Source organism: Rhopalosiphum maidis, chromosome 1 (genome assembly GCF_003676215.2).
Source record: "Rhopalosiphum maidis isolate BTI-1 chromosome 1, ASM367621v3, whole genome shotgun sequence".
Classification (NCBI taxonomy): Eukaryota; Metazoa; Arthropoda; class Insecta; order Hemiptera; family Aphididae; genus Rhopalosiphum; species Rhopalosiphum maidis.
The window spans coordinates 90646298-90658499 of record NC_040877.1 but is presented as its reverse complement, the minus strand read 5'-3'; the positions used below and the strand labels follow the sequence as shown (position 1 = coordinate 90658499).

Genomic DNA, 12202 nt, shown 5'->3' with positions numbered 1-12202 from the left:
AAATTCAGTTTTTTTTTATTATAATAGTTTTATGCGTCACTGGCCATATACAATAACAAAAGCCATATGCATATGAGTTTTTAACTGAATTATATCATAATGAATTTGAAAATCTCAGGCTAATTAACAGTCTGAAAATATTTAACTATAAAAATAGGTGTACATAAAACAAAAAAAAATTATTTTTCCAGTCTGGTTTTGAAGTATAATGTTTATTTCTTTCCTTTGAAAATCTCACACCTCACTTAAAATCACATAAAATAAAGGTGATGAGTACTTCAACTCGGTTTTATGAAGTTACGAACTTTGAATGCGATTCAATCCAAACAGTTTGTATGCTTGTGAAATGTGCTAATTCTTAAACGTGTTTTAAGCTTCAATTGTATATTAATTTAATTCTGTATTTCGTGACAGAATTTAACACACGTTTTGGAGTAATCAACTTTTTTTAAAGTTTTATTTTTTTCTAACCTGTAACCGTTGATTCAATCCTGTAAATAAATCACAGAATTCACACGAATTAAGTAACTTCTTTAAAATTATTAATAACAAAGTTCTATCGAATTGAGCGGACATGTGGATTTTGTCAATTTAAAATACCTCAACGTAAGTCACGTCTTTCAAAAACTTTTATTTGCTCCTACTTTTTCTCATCCCCTTTCATAACGTTTTTGACGTGGTAACGATTGATGTCGTCGAAGATCAACCTCCCTCGGGTTTAGGTTTTAAACCCAGCATTTTTATTCAGTTACAAAAGATAACCTTACCGAACGGCGTGCACAAAAAGTATTGATTGGTTAGAACAGTCGTACATACTCATATTTCCCGACGCATTATTCCATCTCCGAACCACATCGACTATTATTTGATTGAATCGAACGATTTTCCGAAAATGTTTAACACGTTGGTCACAACGAAAATGCACGTAAAAAGAAGTTCATCATCAGTGATTGGGGTGACAAAATAAAAAAATAAAAATGTGAACAACCATTTGTTCGTTTTCCCTCAAAGACCACCCCTGGCCTTAGAAATTGGCTCACGTCGTGTAAGCATGTGAACGTACACGCACACTACTATCTTTGCTTTAATATCTTAAAACATTGACATGCGGGTGATGAGAAGGTGGAATGCGGAACATAAAAAAAAAGAAATGTCCGAGGAGGAAAAATAAATAAAGAACAACATTCAATAAAGCATTATTTCTATTACACTCCTGCCCTCTGATGTCTACTCGGTAGATGCTGAGTTATCGAGTATATACGTAAAGAGAAAAACTTTCATGGATGTAAATAAGATGACATGTAAAATATTGAGCTCCCTCGACACGTTTCTGTCAAAATCCCTATTGTGAATGACTACGTCTCGCATGGGTCTTACCGCAATATCTGTATAATATTATATATAAGTTGTGTGGGAGAAGAGAGTACTATGTCGATAATATTGTAATGTATCACAAAAGCATCACTTTGATTTGGGAGACACGATTGTATTTAATTATTGAATCATAGTGCATATATTATTTATGATTTTATGCACGTGAGTAGGTAGATACCCAGTATAAATGACAATAATATACCATAACTCTATTTACTTAAAAACACAATGTATTATTTTAGAAATGAGTACTGCTGCATAAGTCATAAATCGTGGTATTGTTACAATGCATTACGCGAGCTATAATCGAAAATATATTTACTCGAAAAGATTGTTGTGACTACGTCTTGGTGTTTATTTATTGTTGATTTTGTTGTTGTTTTTTTTTATAACCATTTAACGTCCATCTACTTTAGTTGTTTAACTATTTACATTTTTAATTTGTGTTTGATGTGAGTGATGTACAAACGAAGGACGAAACTTGGTCCTTTCCAACCGTGTAATTAGAAATGTTTCTGACGCATAGAATTTGATGGATTTTTGTTCGAAAAGTTTTACTAACAACTTTTAAAACGAAACCATTTTTCAAGAGAATTATTTAAGAGAATATAAATGCACATTTTACAAGACTGACTTTAAAATACACTTCGCGTTTCTTTTAATAAATATAAATACTTAATTTATGTTGTAATCAAGTGACTATTATATACTGTTGGATTTGTTTAAGACTACTTCTGTATAACGTGCTCACTAAATATATTCAATTCCTTTACACTTATACTCGTAATACATGGTTGTAGCGACCAACGACAGCTGGTACAATGCGTTGCCATCGTAGAAAATTATAATATTGGGTATCTATGTGATATTTTTTATTTTAGAAGCGGCACTAAACGTTGTCTTCCTTAGAAATTGTATTTTTTTAGTCTGTTGTATTTTATGTGCGTATAACGACACTTATTTTTCTACTATACGTTTTCTACTAAAACAGTTATCTAAATTTAAAATTAAAACAATCATTTTATATAACATTCCAAACAACATGAATGTTTGGTACGACTTTTGAATAAGGTCACCGCATAGTGTTTCTATAACCATCAGATATAAATAAATAAACCACGTTTTCGCACCGTAACAATATGACGTTTGTAAAATATAATCGTTGCTATCTACTCATATAATTTGTATGATGTGCTAGGGTATACCTATTGCATATTATTGTTTTGGTAGTAAAATATCCAATAATGGCGTTTTAATCGCTGTGAAACATTTGTATAATAATTACGGTAGTCACTCTACCCGACCGTACCATTTCGAGAATAATACTTTCGGCCCATAGTGTTTGTTAACGTTGAACTTTATGTATATTATAAACGATATATTGTATATTATTGTACTTGTATACCGTACGCCCGGTCGAGTCATAAAACTTCTTCAATTCGACTCGACGAAATTGAAAATAAAATAAACCGCTTAAACAGACGGCTAAAACCGCACCGGAAATATATGATTACCCTCTCGATATTACCGGGTGTTGCCAAGCACACTATAATAATAACGAGGTGCACACTCGCGTATGATAAATCGTTATTGTTTGTTTTTTTTTTATTTTTCTTTGTATTTTTGCGACATACGTTTGGGACGTCTTGCGCTGAAGTTAGGCAGTATAGGGAGTTAGCCGCGCACATATAATAATAATAATTGAAGGCGTTACTGCGCCCCGGGGACCGTTACGCGTGCGTACCCTCCGCACGGCCGTTCTTCTTTAATATATTCAGACGTGTTCGGCACTAATTTAACCCGAGAAAGGGGGAACTTTTCGGGAACCTTCGCTCAATCATAAATTAATCGACAAGACCAATTTAAACCGTAAAAATTCTTGCGTATATGCGTTTAATGTTTTTTTTTGTTCTCCGATCTTGTCCGACGAAACGTTTTTATCTAGTTTATCTAGTTTATTCAAACTAATGATCGTTGCAGGCTTGCGCCGTCGTATAAACTGTACATTTATAGTGTGCGTGTATATTATGTGTATATGCGTGCGTGCGTGTGTGTATGTATGTGTAGTACAGTAAATTTTAAACTTTCTAGTGGAAACAAGTTTTTATCGTTCGAGTTCGAGCCGTTGCGCTTCGCACGATCAAAGTTTGTTTCCGGCTGGGGTCTAAACATGCAGCCGCTAATAACTTACAGCGTGTAACCTGCAAAAACAAACAAAAAATCTCTCCGGGTCCGATGGTTTATAGAAACGTCAGCTATAACCCTTTGAAAACGTACGTTTTGTACAGTAAGCACGCAGCGTTCTTTCCGCTTGCGCCATTTACGTGAAATTTTCCTTATCATATTTCTATACGATTGTTTTCTCTCACCACACAACGACTTCGTGTACCGAAAGAATGCAGTACGCACAGAGAAAAAGTTTGAAAGATACAAATTAATGAACGTTTTTGATGATAACAGTTTCCGTAAATACAACAATAAAAATTAAATATAAATAAATATTAAAACATAGAAATTAGATTTTATGTATATCAATTGAACACGATTATTTTCATACATAATATTACATTAGTTAAAGGTAGAATAATTTAAATTATTCATAATTATTATTAAGACACACGTTTAGGTCTCGACACTAATAGTTTTTAGTTTTCTTATTAGGAAATTAGTTCAGCCCATAGTCATGGTGGATAACGATTTATAAACGTGTTGTTATAGTGGCTCTCGAATTTAACGAAACGAATATTTCTTTATGCAAAACATTTTTGTCAACACGCTTTTTTAATAATACAATTGAAAGATAAATAAATTAAAACTAACTTTGATCTACAATTTACATAACATGACAAATTATTTCAGTTTTAACACTATATACGAAGGTTGATTAACATTTAGAAACGCAATGGGTACCTAATGCAATTGTATTATTGGACCTACCTATATATATATATATATATATCTTGGGCCACCTCGGAGAAGAACGTGCCTTAATCTCCTCATCAGTGTGGGCATAAATTTACGGTCGTTTGTTTGTCTGTTACAGATCACGTGCGAGAGTTGTCCTGCGGCCGAATGTACTACAGGACTTTTCACTTGGATGAAAATCGTGACACATTATATGTCGGTGCCATGTAAGTTTCATTTGTCATTCTCACACGCGCTGCTCCTATGTTTCACCCCCCGAACACCATTGACCAGCCTTTTTTTCAAGTGGCAGGTATATAAAATATATATATACTCATATGTGTATATGATGTAAAGTGTATACTAGACTCAGCATCGTAGGGATATATATTTTTTACTTCACGAAATGCTGCTCAACAGGTCCAGAATATTAAATAATACTTAATGAGACACATTTTTTAATTTTTAAACACACAACCATAAGGTCAAAAGTAAGGATAGGTACATTACATTGTTGAGTTTCCCGTTTGTATTTATAAGCTTTATGGCCGCGTCACAAAAACACAATTACTACGTTATATTATTATGTATTGCCTAAATATTAGTAAAAGTCACACATATACCTCGCACATAATTTTATATTACTCTAAAGTGTTACGGCATGTGTAATAAAAATGCGTGCGCTCCGCCATCGAATAAAATACATTTTTTTTTGTTACCACATTAATTCTCGTTTTTAACATTTATTTTCTTTGAAAATTGCACTACACGCTATGAATAAAATATTTGGTTTGATTTATTTATTTATTTGTCATTTTTTTTCGCGCGATGATGCCATCTACGTATCACGGCACAGCTCATAAAATTATTTAAATTAATAATAATATAATAATATGCGTATAACAATAATATGTACGTGTATACCTATGCTTTTCGTACCACCGATATGATTAATTGCAGTTACGCCTTCATTTTTCTGTTTTTCAAACATAATTCATGAATGAATAGAACACGGCAGTAATTTATTACACCCATTTAACGTTTTTAAAATCCATTTCGTGTTGAACGATTATCGTCGTCTGCGAATATTAATATGCAATAGGTACCGTTTTCGTCAGTTGTTGTCGTATACAATTCGATTATTTAATAGAACGACGTTCAGGTTAGGTTAAATTTCTTATGCGATTTCGGTTTTATCTTCAGTGTAACTACATAATATGTTATTATTATCATCTTAAATATACACAAAGAATGTGATATTCATCTTCATCACCCTACCCAACAAACAGCTGAACGTAATTTCATCAAAATTCATTTTATGCGAGCGTTTGTGTTTGTCTTTCTTTCTTTTTTTTTTTTTTATTGTCCAAAACGAAAATTTCAATAATCTGAATTCCCTATTGGATCGCACGGATACGAACGCTGCAGTCTCGTGCGTTTGCTTAACGATACGTGACGTTACCGCAGGAAACTGAAATATTATTCCCGGTGTGCCGCGACGTCGTAGTCGGCAGAGGCTGCGTAGCGGACCGATGGAGGGGAGTAGGACATCTGTTACGACTTTGCTACCCGCCACCGCCGCCGCCTCCATCGTTTGTTGTTGTGTATAATATTATATAATATATTATTATATGTTTGTGAACGTGTGTGTTTGCGCGTGTGTGTGGGTGTGAGCGTTTGCTCGCAGGATTATACCTCAGGGTCATTGGTTTCCTAGCACGCGCTACGCAGTTTCCGTTTCGATAATAATTTCGCGTTTCCTTTTTGCGGGGTGGAGGCTACCGTCGAAAATCCCCTCTTATCCGAGCAACCGGTCACCGGTGATGACGCGGAAACAGAAGAAGTGAAATAAACGTTTGTCGTTTATCGTATATTTTACCTCACCAATCCTCTTTTTTGTTTTGTTTATTTTGTTTTTTTAAATACAACCCGGACGCGCAATAAAAATGTCAACACGAAAAGGTCACCAAAGGCTAAATGTGCCATTAGTGTTTTTAACAATGTATACGACAGCTCACCGTGCACCCTATCGCGGTTCGTATATACGGTGACGCGATAAAGAAAAACCCTACAAAGCATCTCATTACCGAAGAAAATCGATCTGCTTGCGCGTGTATATTATATAGCTAGTTGCATATTATATTATATGCAGGGAACATTTTTAATAATTATTTATGTCGATAAAATAAGTCACTATTACATGCATAAGTAGTAGTAGCAGCGGCAGTAGCAGCATAGTGAAGGTGACAGCGGTGGTAATCTACCGGAGGCACATGTATATAATATAATATGTGTAGTGTATTATATTTCTATACCTACACATTATCCTTCATGCCATACAGTCCGTTTTTATGAACATAAAAAAAAATAATAATAATAACGTCGGCATCCTTAAATGTATAATATGTGACAACGATAGCGTTTTGTGATCAAATAAAAAAAAAGTCAACCTCGATAAAATTTAAAAAGAAAAAAATTCGCTTATGCCAGCCATTCGAACGATGTACCTTGCAAGAAAATGTGCACAAACTTCCTACGCTACTTTTACTGTATACTCGTGTAATAACAAAATAATTCTCTTTCATATAATATTATACTATGCTCTAAATAAAGGTATGCAGATGGTTTGAACAATGTTGTAGAATGATTAGGTATAATGTCTTATCTTTTAGCCAAATACTTACTACCTCCATTAGAAATTTCATTTAACACAATATTTTAAACAAGAATGTACTTTGTAGTAAAAATATCACTGAACGTTCATTAATTACCCATTTACCCTTATATATATATATATTTAAGGGTTAATGAGAATACATTGGGCAAAACGTAACATTATGATAATGTGGCCGTAACACGATTTCTTCGATATTAATGCTTTACCGTCTAGAACATTACGCCAACAAATCAGATATTACATATAATTTAATTTGAAATGTATGTATAGAATACTGCTAAAATAAAAATAGTACGCATTCTAATGAATTTTTTCAAAATCACAGACAAAATATTTTATCATTGTGGATATGTATATTTTTTATAGACTTAAATCGGTTAATCGTTTTTATCTCGTCCTCTGACTATGATTATATGAAAGCGAGTCAATACTTAACCTCTATTCGTCCACTTAGATCTCAAGTCTCCTTGATATTTTTACCTAATTTGTGATCGCGTGACTTAATTTTTGTATAAATGACAAGTAAACAGTGTTTAAATAACATTAATTGACACTTGAATTTAGGAATACTCGCTCGCTTTCTATGGCGGTGTAAATAATTCTAAATTAAAAGTCCATAATAAACATGTTTATTAGATAATAAGAAATTAATATCCCATTTATTAAGTTCTTACAAGCATTGTTTAAAAATTAACAATTAAATTTGATAGATTGAAATAATTGACGCGTAAAAATGTCCAGTAATAATCGATTTGACTCTATCGATTCTATTTATTTTTTTTCTTACCATATGTAATAAAGCGGCATATTACATAATATTGTTAGAAAAATTGCATGCATTTAGGACCTTATTATTCTTTTATACAGACCATAAAGTAGATAGTTATTTGTTTGTTGTTCTTATTTTTAATGTTACGACTTTGAGAATTTTAGTGGCATTTGAGATAATATTAACGGCCATTCAAGTAAACACATCGAGGTTTTTATAGCTTGGTTTATTTCCACTGTGCTCTTTGTTTTAACCCCATACCGCTCTTCCAAAAAATGGGTATTTTCTCCGTTTTCTCTCCGGGTTTCCTTCCAGTTGGCTCAATTTCATGCGATTAAGATAATACACGAGCCTGACAAAGTATTGCATAAACCGGCCGTTCCTTTAGCCTGGGAAACTGCACATTACGATCTGACAGATTTTGACAGACACGGTCGGGTCGCTGCCCCATGCGCTCTTACGCTAAAAGTGTTCATATTCTCTCGAAGCTTAGGATATTAAATATCATGTGACCAGTTAAATACTAAATTATCGGGTTAATTACATTATATTTAATCCGTAGTTCAGTGATAAGTAAATTAATATATTTATATTATTATTAAACGAAATTGATTTAACGATATTAAATTGAAAATAAAATTAAGACCTGTTGCAATTGTATCATATAAATTCGTCTTACTTTATGGTAAGTGTGTATAATTAATATACTCATGGTAAAAAAAACCTGATTAAATAATAATATTAAACTCCATCATAGTGAGGTTGTATATAGTAATTGTTTAATGACAATATTCGACCAAAAACTGACCGAAAAAATAAAAAATGTCTTCTGAACTTATTAAAAATGGAAAGAATGAGTCACACTGAGCATTTGGTTTAATGCCAAAAATCAGTCAATCCGGATTTCCTGTGGCATAGAAAACGCTTTAAAAGGACGGAACGATGGATGTTTTGGTTCCCTATTCACGCGCACGATAAGTCTGTGGGTCGTAAAATAAACGCCATTTGCGATAAAAGTTCTTGCGTTAAAAACTTTATTTTATTATATATATATATATATTTTTTTTTTAATACTTTCGGCTCCTTGTCCTCTTTCCCGAGTTTTGGTCACACCGGAAACGGAAGGTTCGGTTCCCGTTGACCGCTATAGATTTATTATTGTACATTCTCCTTGCTCTTATGTACAGTTGACTCTTCGGAAATACACTTGGTCGACCCTTTTTTGGATCAATCTGAATTTCAGAACCAGTGTTCCAATGAATGGGGAGTAAGAGCCACAACGCATCCTGTTAAGGAGGGGGACGACGAGATAACCAGAAAAGTTTTTTTTGAACTTTTCTTGTGTAACACTATTGTTTCGGATATAAAATGGTTTATTTGTTTTTTTTTCGCATTCTATATCTAAGTCTCACTTAAACAACGGCAAGTTTAATCGAAAGACGTAACAAAAAAAAAGAAAGAAACTAAATGTTTATCTCTTCTATTTTTTCCACTTAAATAATATTTAATGGGCCCCAAGTTATTATTTCAAAATGTCTATCCCTAAAATGTGTTTGGTATGTTTGCTTATTACTTAACAAAATTTTAAAATGGTATCTTGTACAACAATCAAACAAATTTAACTATATTGACTTAAAAATAAAATAAACATGATTTTTTTTATTTAAGCCAATAATTTGTAAAATAAACATTTAGTTAAATCTAACCTTGTAAGAACCTTATATAACATACCCAAGGAAAATGATTGAATTACTTTTACAAATATTGTTTATGATTGACTGACAGATTTTTGATCACGTACCAAATAATTTTGTACCATAACTTTGGTGGGTTCCTTAACGATTGTAAGTTTTTTTTTATACTTTTGACAGCCTTGTCGGCAAATAGAAACATATAATAGACAGTTAATATTGTAACAGACATGTGTACACGGCACAGATTAGTGTCTATTTTACACTCAGCAGGTGGTTACGTCGTGACCTAGGTGTTCACTGTAAATTATTAACAATATTTTACGACGTTACTAGACTTATATTATATGTACACCAGCAAAAATTTCATAAAATATCAAAATATATTATCAATGGGATTAAAAGTTGCGCATTTTAATAACAAAACATAAATTATACGTTTGAAGTTTGGATTAAAATGTCTATATTTAAAAAAAATATATTAAATACTAATATTCGGTTTATTTATATTATAAAGCATTGATAATAAATTACTATAACTAATATAGTAGTGAAATATAACTATCTATATATTATTAATATATATATATATATTATTAAAATGAAATGCTGTTCATTGGTAAACGCATAAATTAAAAACGGATGGATAGATTTGGCTCATTTTTTTTATGTTCGTAATAGTTCAAATCTTTTTTATTAAAAGAAAAATTGAAAAAGTTATCCGGAAATTGAAAAATTCAGGAAAAACTAAAAGTGATTTTTTTATATTTTTTTTATGAACTCGTGACCTGATGTCAACAATACTCTGAACCATTCAAAAAACGCTTACCGAATCAGCTAGTAATATTTGTATTAATAAATTGGAATAATTCAATAATTAATCAAACATTCTTTTATATTGGAAAATATGCTATCCAGTTTTTAATGAAGTTGGTACTTTTATAATAATAAAAATACATTAAATTTAAAATATTTTGGGTTTGTATTTAATCACCACCACTGGTTTAAGTATATGTTTTAATTAATTGGCTATTATTATTTTTTTTCTATTAAACTTGTTAAATTTTATTATTCGATATATTATAAATAAAACTTTAAGTACCTCACCCTAGTGACTTATCGGGCACAAAAGTTTTAACGCGATATTGTGTCACGGAATAGGATTACCAAAAACTATATTCATTGTTTGTTTGAAATGCAAAGCATTTATGCAACTTTTAAAGGTTTAATTAAATTTAAAGTAAATTATTATCAACTATGAAACATTGCATAGGTTTCGTAGGTGACATTATTTCGGTGGTGTAATAATCTGATGCATATTTCAGCGTGTCACTGCCAAAACCGTGTCGACCGCATAATGACGTGTGGCTTCTCACGCCCAACACATTTTACGAGCCTGTCGGATAAATTCGGTTTACAATAGTTATCGTACCTACGTCAGATCGTGGATCGTCAATTTATCAACGTGACTTGAAGTGAACTTTAATTACAGCGTAATGGCCGTAGGATTCATTTACCTAGAAGTTCCATCGGATGAGATATCGATATATATGCATTAGCTTCTATAGTATATATATTTTTTTCGTTTTAAAACCGTTTCGTTGATGTGTTTCGGGCGACTTACGACTGGTCATTACTACAGTATTTCATTAGCATTACAATATTAGTGTTGACCATTATTTCTCCGGGCCTTTGTACGTATATTATATAATAGCACTGCGCCGTGTCGGGGTACAGGCCAAAAAGTCCATTAGTCCGACTAATCCTTTCCCGCTGGGTCCTCAAATAATATATTAATATACTTAGAAAATTACCAACTCAACATTTCCCGTGTACATTAAAATGCGCCCCCCGTGTCCTATACTCCTGCACATAATATTATATATCGTGTTTATGTATATATAGGTATATATATATAAATCTATGTGGTGTACAAAAGGGTACTCTGAACTTGGTTCTTAAGTTCTCCGTCCATCTATCAAGTTTTTACCAAGAGTCGGAAAATTCATTAGATTTGAACGCGTTATCATATTATTTTATAAAAACTACAGTACTATAAACACGTATGTTATACTTAGATCATTTTTAGCATTGTTAGGTGTTACTATAATTGTTTGTAATCACTCGGACGGGGATAATAATTTAACAGAAAACTTTCCCGGCGGTATCTATGGAGAATAAATTAGCAAATGCACATGTGGATATATAGTAATATAATAGTAATAATAATACAGAGGTTGTTTAGGGGGTATTTCGAGACAACAGCGTAGTATTGCGTATACGTATGATACACCAAAGAAGTATATATACACGTTGAGTATCGGATTGATTAGCGCGGGGAATGCGTACGGCATGGATGACGAGGTGTGTTTAACACCGCCACCGTCATCCCCTCAGTTGGGTATAGTAGACAACGGCACGGAGTGAAGATTTTCCGCAACGTACGTGGCAACGTCCGGTACGTGGCCAGCGGAGGTGAGAGATTTTTAAAGCCTTAACAATTCCGAGCACACGTCCAGCGCTCGTATAATATGAGACTACTGCAAGAGAACTCGGTTGATTCGATTATATTGCACGCGCCCGTGTCTTCAGCGAGATTGAAAAACACTGTCGACGGGCTTACGAATGCAGACGCGGTCAAAACCGTCGTCGGTGATTCGTCACCCAACCGAGGTCGTGGGGGCCGCCTCAGACGTTTATATCTTTTTTTTCCATTTTTATTATTATTTATTTACTTATATACAAACGACTGAACTGCAGATGAGACACGAACCCAATCGAATTTAT

The 12202-nt window shown here is 32.9% G+C and overlaps 1 protein-coding gene across 3 annotated transcripts in view; it reads left to right on the top strand.

The window, feature by feature from the left end:
* Window positions 1–12202, top strand: part of LOC113555021 (semaphorin-2A) — a 345931-nt gene that overhangs the window by 260972 nt on the left and 72757 nt on the right. For all 3 annotated transcript variants that reach the window (XM_026959297.1, XM_026959296.1, XM_026959295.1), the window contains one exon: window positions 4418–4505. In XM_026959297.1, the coding sequence (XP_026815098.1) occupies window positions 4418–4505 (88 nt within the window). The remainder of the gene's footprint in view (window positions 1–4417; window positions 4506–12202) is intronic.